The sequence below is a fragment of the Mauremys mutica genome, chromosome 13, assembly GCF_020497125.1.
Source record: "Mauremys mutica isolate MM-2020 ecotype Southern chromosome 13, ASM2049712v1, whole genome shotgun sequence".
Classification (NCBI taxonomy): Eukaryota; Metazoa; Chordata; order Testudines; family Geoemydidae; genus Mauremys; species Mauremys mutica.
Genome location: NC_059084.1, coordinates 4,855,964 through 4,862,997, shown reverse-complemented (window position 1 = coordinate 4,862,997; position 7,034 = coordinate 4,855,964). Strand labels below are relative to the sequence as shown.

At 55.3% G+C, this 7,034-nt stretch overlaps 1 protein-coding gene across 5 annotated transcripts in view; it reads left to right on the top strand.

Moving 5' to 3' along the window:
- The window catches only part of RGS19 (regulator of G protein signaling 19), a 55,630-nt gene extending 48,825 nt beyond the window's left edge, over nt 1–6,805 (top strand). For all 5 annotated transcript variants that reach the window (XM_044986535.1, XM_044986532.1, XM_044986531.1 and 2 more), the window contains 2 exons: nt 680–914; nt 5,197–6,805. In XM_044986535.1, the coding sequence (XP_044842470.1) occupies nt 680–914; nt 5,197–5,385 (424 nt within the window). In that variant the 3' untranslated portion in view covers nt 5,386–6,805. The remainder of the gene's footprint in view (nt 1–679; nt 915–5,196) is intronic.
- Nucleotides 6,806–7,034: the final 229 nt, after the last annotated feature.

The following is a 7,034-nucleotide window of genomic DNA, read 5'->3' as shown; positions in this document are numbered from 1 at the left end:
GTTGCTGCCTGGCAGTGAAATGGTGTGTCTCAAACTGTGAAATTCAGTTGAGATCAAGAACGGCCTCTCGCCCAGTCAAATGGACGATTAAACAAACAGAAAAACCCCGGTGTGACCATTTCAGGAAAGCGACTAAAGGTGGGACTAGTATTAATGGTACGTTATAGCACTACCAGGAAAGTGTTAGACTCATCAAGCTCCAGCTCCTACAAAGTATTTAGGAAAATCATTGAAATCAGTGGAAGTGTTGGGAGCCTAAATACCTCTGAGGACCTGGCCAGAGTGCCTTCCTCTATAATTCTTTTCCACAGTGCTTCTCGTGTCAGTCAACCCCAGAATGCCAGGCAGATTGAAGAGCTGATCAAGCTGGAGAATTAAATGCGACAATTGCAGTCTGGTTCCTAAATTCTATAGTCCAGAAACATAGAGAGAGGTTGAGGGAGAGCTGTGGGCAGGTTTTCTAACAGGGGCAGAGGAACAGCTGGTAGATGAGTCACAGGGTGAGAGTTTCCAAACTCTGTCGAGCCTCTGCCGGCCCGCCATGGCTGCGTATCAGAGGGTGTTGGCTCGGAGCAGGCAGGTGGCTCAGGCTCACAATAATCCTGTTTTGTTCCCTCCTGTCCCTTTCTTTCTTTCTCCTGACTCCCCTTTTGTTTCGGGGACGCCGGGGTCCGACCAGCCTCAAGCCAACTCCCGACGAAGTGCAGGGCTGGGCCCAGTCGTTCGACAAGCTGATGAAGAACCCAGCGGGCAGGAACGTGTTCCGGGAATTCTTACGGACTGAGTACAGCGAGGAAAACATGCTCTTTTGGTTAGCATGTGAGGAACTCAAAAACGAGTGCAACAAGCACACCATCGACGAGAAGGCCAGAATGATCTACGAGGACTACATCTCCATCCTCTCGCCCAAAGAGGTACTGGGCCCACTCCCCGCATGCTGGCAGGGGTGATTCCTGAGCCCCTGTGCTCTTGGGAACTCCAGGCTGCTTGGTAGCCATAATCCAACTGGGACGGGCTTCCCTGTCGAGGCAGTGAGGGAAAGGGAGTCCACACGCTCACGTCATTCAGCCTTAGCTGGCCCCACTCCGGACAAAGGTGCTGACAGGCCCAAAAAAAGGGCTGGTTCCCCATTCACAGCTCAGAACAAAACAACCTCGGCCATTGCTGGAGCAGTGCCCCTGCTGAAATCCGTTCAGGACCCGTTGTCCTCACGTATAGCCTCGAGCCTCCGGCAGGAGCTGGAACGGGGACTCACCTGATGGGGAGTGAATGCACCCAAAAGGGTGGAAGTTGTTTGACATCCTTCCTCCCTGACTAGGCTCATGGTGGCATTACAAAGAGGCGATCACTGTCAGGCTCGAAGCACCTACATGGGGAACACATACTTGAGAGTGGACTCTCTGCTCTGGCAGACAATGGTATAGCAAGAGCCAGTGGCTGGAAGTTGAAGCCAGACAGATGGAGACTGGAAATAAGGTGTAGATTTTTAAAAGGGAGGGTAATTAATCCTTGTGGATTTTCCATCACTGGCCATTTTAAAATCAAGACTGGATCTTTTTCTGAAAGCTCAGTGCTAGTTCACACAGGAACTGTTCCAGGGAAGTTCTATGGACTGTGTTATACAGGCGGTCAGACTAGTGGTCTGTCTACACTGCAGTTAGACACCTGTGGCTGGCCCAGGCCAGCTGGCTCAGGCTTGCGGGACTCGGACTCATAGTGGTGTAGATGTTTGGACTCAGATGGGAACTGGGCTCTAGGACCCTGCGAGGTTGGAGGGTCTTAGAGCTCTGGCTCCAGCCCGAAACATCTACACCAATAAAACAGCCCCATAGTCCAAGCCCTGCGAGCCTGAATCAGCAGGCATGGGCCAGCCACGGGTTTTTAGTTGCAGTGTAGACATACCCTAGATCAGTGGTTCTCAAACTTGGGCCGCCGCTTGGTCAGGGAAAGCCCCGTATCGGGCCGGGCCGGTTTGTTTACCTGCTGCATCCACAGGTTTGGCCGATGGCGGCTCCCACTGGCCGCAGTTCACCGCTCCAGGACAGTGGGGGCTGCGGGAAGGGTGGCCAGTACATCCCTCGGCCTGCGCTGCTTCCTGCAGTCCCCGTTGGCCTGGAGCGGCGAACCACAGCCAGTGGGAGCTACGATCGGCTGAACCTGTGGACGCGGCAGGTAAACAAACTGGCCCGGCCCACCAGGGGCTTTCCCTGAACAAGCGGCGGCCCAAGTTTAGAACCACTGGTGTAGATGACCGGAAAGGTGCTTCTGGCCTTGAAATCCATGAATCTGTCAAAAGAGAGGGTAGGTTAAAATGTTCTGGGGATTGGACTGGGAGCCAGGAATCTCCACTTTCTCAGCCTGCCTTTGACACTGATTTCCTCTGGGATTTTAGGTAGGTCACTTAAGCCATTATTTTTTTAAACTTGATGCTTAAAGTAAAGACTAACTCCACATCTGGGCATCTAATGCGGACGCCTGATAATTCAGACGTGCTAAGCACCTTCAGCTCCAGAAAGGTACGATACGATCCAATGGCTGGAAGTTGAAACGAAACACATTCAGACTGGAAATAAGACTTAACTTTTTAACAGTGAGAGTAATTAACCACTGGAACAATTTACCAAGGGTTGTGGTGGATTCTCCATCACTGGCAACCTTTTCATCAAGATTGGCTGGGTTTCTAAAAGCTCTGCTCCAGGAATTGTTTTGGGGCAGTTCTCTGGTCTGTGTGATTCACGAGGTCAAACTGGGCGATCACAATGGTCCCTTCTGGTCTTGGAATCTATGAATAGCTGCAGTGAGCTTCGAGGTCAGGGAGAGTTGCAGGCTTGCACCCCTGAAAACTGGGCCCCTTAATTAGCGGCCTAAATGTGGACTTAGCCCCCACATCCTGCTAGCGCTTGTGCTTAAGTGTCTGCAGGATCAGGCCCTCTGAGGCCTCCCACTTGGTGGCCAGATTGGAGGACAGTGGTCTCCATCTTCCCCACCGGTAAAACGTGGCTGGCGATAAAATGGGGATGTCGAGAGCGCCACCTTAAGGCAGAGGCGTGCTGAGCACTAACGGGTGCCTGTTTTCAAAGTGCTGGTCGAACGTGAAGTATCCATTTTAAATCAGGTTTCAGAGTAGCAGCCGTGTTAGTCTGTATCAGCAAAAAGAACAGGAGTCCTTGTGGCACCTTAGAGACTAACAAATTTATTTGAGCATAAGCTTTCGTGGGCTAAAACCCACTTCATCAGATGCATAGAATGGAACACACAGACAGGAGATAGTTATATATAAAGAGAACATGAAAAGGTGGAAGTACCCATGCCAACTGTAAGAGTCTAATTAATTAAGGGAAGCTATTATCAGCAGGGGAGAAAAACTTTTGAAGTGATAATCAAGATGGCCCATTTCGGACAGTTGACACGAAGGTGTGAGGATGCTCTAACATGGGAAATAGATTCAATTAGTGTAATGACCGAGCCATTCCCAGTCTCTGTTCAAACCTAAGTTAATGGTATCTAGTTTGCATATTAATTCAAGTTCAGCAGCTTCTCGTTGAAGTCTGTTTTTGAAGCTTTTCTGTTTTAAATCAGTTATCAGTAGATCTCCTCACTCGTTTAGGGTAAAACTATCATGTAGCAGAGTTACTCCTCCTTCCCCCACCTGCCCTTAGTCCCCGACGCAGTTGGTGATCATGCTATTATCACTAGTTGGCGATCATGCTGTTATCACTAGGACCGGGTCCCATGGCAAGTCCACACCTTGTGTCTCTGGCCATTAGACACCTCCTACCTCTAAAACACTCCGTGCTGGAGCTGGGCTTGGCCCAGATCATCATCTTCACTCTTCAGCCCACCCCGTGTTTGCTCTTGGTGTTGGTTTTTAAAGGTCAGGGCACATGAGACATTTGTCACTCAAAACCCTGCAGCCATCTCATGCGCATAGCGGGTACCGTGGAACGTAGGTGTAACTTGGGTCGGGAGACACAAAGCCGGAGAGTAAAGGTAGAGGACGGATCTCTGGTATGCCTGACTTGGGGTACTCAGATACGGGGGCCGTTGCCCACTAAAGCAGATACTGGGTGCATGTATCTAGGGGGCATGTGGAACTTACCCAGAGACAATACTGAATACAGCACGGCTGTGTCAGGCGTTACCTTGTGACCTCCTTGAGGTGGAGAGAAACGCCCAGTGAATGGATGGGAGATGGGGTGCGTTACTGGCTTAAACCTCAAGAGGGCACCAGGAAGCCACAAAAGCCGCCTACTCCCCTCAGGAGTTGCGGGAGGGATGTGGGGGCGGCCGGAGGGTTTGGTGGCATCTCTGCTCTGCTCCCCCCCCCAAGCTGGTTTTCCAGAGGCCTGTGGGCCCCTTGGATCAGCACAGAGCTGCTCCCATGCGACAGCACAGAGCTACAGGGGCAGGAATCCACCTGTTACCGGCCCAGTCGCACTCACTGCCCACATCGGGTGCCAGTCACTTGTGGTCCATCTACACTGCATTTCAGAGCCCCCGCTGGCCCGGGCCAGCTGACTCTGGCTGAGGGGCTCGGAGCCGCTAACTCTGCCGGCCGAGGGGAAGGCCCCAGCTCTGGGGAGAGCAGGGCTTTTCCCAGCGCGCTCTCCCAGCAGGCAGAGTAGCCAGGCCTGGCGAATGCAGCCACGGGCCCAGTTCTTTCCTGCTTCCTTTGCCCCGTCCTCTTGGCCACCCCTACTGTACTTCACCCTCCCGACTCTGTGATCACAGATTTGGGCTGAGGCCAAAGGATCGGATCCAGCTCAGCCCTGACCTCGGCAGGGGCCAATCCCGTCAGCGGGGTGATCCCAGGGCTCGAGGCTGCCCATCAGCCAGCCAGCCACTGAGCGTGCTGCTGCGCATCTTCCCCTCCTCTTCAGCCAGCACAGCCTCGTCCCCGGAGCCCAGGAGAGCCGCGGCGAGGCCCCATTGGCTCCAGTAGCGCGGCCCATGGCCTCAGCTGGGGAAAGCACCTTCTCCTTTTCAGCCAAGGCTGGTCTGGGGGGCCGGGGGGGAGGGGGGCTGTTCTGAAAACCGCACGGCCTCATGTGCCCATTGCAAGCCTGGGCCTGCAGGGTGCAGGGGAGCCTGGCAGAAGGAGGGAGTGACACTGGGCTTTGCCGCTCTGGGTGCAGGGCCCAAGCCCTGCCCCTCCCTTCCCCTAACGGCCTTGTCTCCTCCCCTCCTCCTCCCCAGGTGAGCCTGGATTCCCGGGTGCGCGAAGTCATCAACAAGAAGATGCAGGAGCCCTCGACGCACACCTTTGACGACGCGCAGCTACAGATCTACACCCTCATGCACAGAGACTCCTATCCCCGCTTCCTGAACTCTGCCATATACAAAGCGCTGCTGCAGAGCGTCTCACGGTCGTCCTCGGAGTCCTAAGCACCTGCCACCCTCGGCCCGTGGCAACGCCACAAACAGTTCTTTTTGTACACCGGTGTCGGGGGGGATCCCCGAGCTCTGGCTCTGTCTGGGGCAGGCGGGGAGGCCTCTGGGACCAGGGGGCCGGAGCTCCCGCTCCCCTCCCATACCCCCCTCACCATCCACCTCCACTTTTTAGCTTTAGCAATGAACATCAGCCAGGTTCCCCGGCCACTGGAAAACACTGTCACCCCTCAACCCCGCACCACATCCCCCCTGCTGCTCCCCCACCGCCGCCGGTGCCACCTGTGGGCGCTGCTGAATCGGACTGGGCTGGCGCTGCCGTTCGATTGTCAAACTCAGGCCTCACTCTTACTACTGAATTCCCGTCAGGAGCAAGCGGGGGGAGTGGGGGATTGTTGCGGGGAAGGGGAGCCCCAAGTGGCTGGACTCTGCTCCCCCTCCCCTTTTGAAGAGGTCACTTTATCCCCTCCCTGCCGCGCCCGGGGTCACGGCCAGGTCCTGTCTCCGTCTTTTTGACGTTTTTATTTTAAATGCTTTTTGTTGGCTTGACGGGGGGGATGGATTTCACAAAGCTCGCGTGTCTGTATGAACACGGCCAAGGGTCAGGTTTACATTGCTCTGTTAAATGGCCCGAGGGTTCGACCTGTGACTGGGGCCAGGCCCAGTGCCCTGCCCTCTGTTTACAGCCATTCGATAGTAGCACCTGAATCAGCCTGCGGGAACCAGAGCTGGCAGCCTCCTTTCCCTGAGCTGGGCAGGGAACTGCGAGGATTGAGCTGCAATGTCCTGAGAGGCAGCAGGAGCTCTGCGCCCGTCCCCGTCTCCCCCGCCCCGTCCTAGTAGTGTTTATGACTTGTTCCTGGGGCTGCCTCCAGTCCTGAGAGCAGAGCAGGCCACCTGGCCTGCCAAGCCGCCTCCTGGGGTCGCCACCCAACACGGTGGTTCCCAACCAGTGGGGGTGACTGGTTTTCAGCCCCTGATGGAAACCAGTGCTCGCCTGCCCTCAGAGCAGCTCGGGAGCCTGGGGAACCGGCCCGGCGGAATGTCAGCTCAGTCTTTGCCCAACAAAATCTCCAAGGTTCGAAGTTTTCTGGAAATTTTAAAAGGTTGAATTTTTGTTCCCATTCAGAACAAAGGTTTTTTTTAAATTTTGTATTTTCCCAGGGCACGGGAATTCCAGGGGCCGAGCGGCTCTATTGGGGATACAGAAAATGATGTGGGGAAGCCCCACCCCTTTCCTCTAATCCCCCGGGGGCCTGGCCTCCAGCTACAGGAGGAGAATGGTGCACGGCGGAGGGAGAGGGGGAAAAGCAGAGGTGATAGTAAGCCGGTACGGCGTACTGGCAAGAGCCGGGCTCGGGCAGCGATTTAAAGGGCCTGGGGCTCCTGCTGCTGCGGGGAACCCCGCCCCCTTAAAGCGCCACCCGAGCCCTGCTGCTGGAGCCCCGGGGTAGGAGGGGCAGGGCTCCGTCAGCGATTTAAAGGGTCCGGAGCTCCACTGCGGTAGCAGCAGCCAGAGCCCCGGGCCCTTTAAATCACCCCGGGCCCAGCCGCCTCTGCAGCTGGTAGCTTGGGGGGTGATTTAAAGGCCCCGCCTCTTCCGGTTGAGGCCCCGCCCCGCTCAGGACTCTGACGTACCAGTAAGT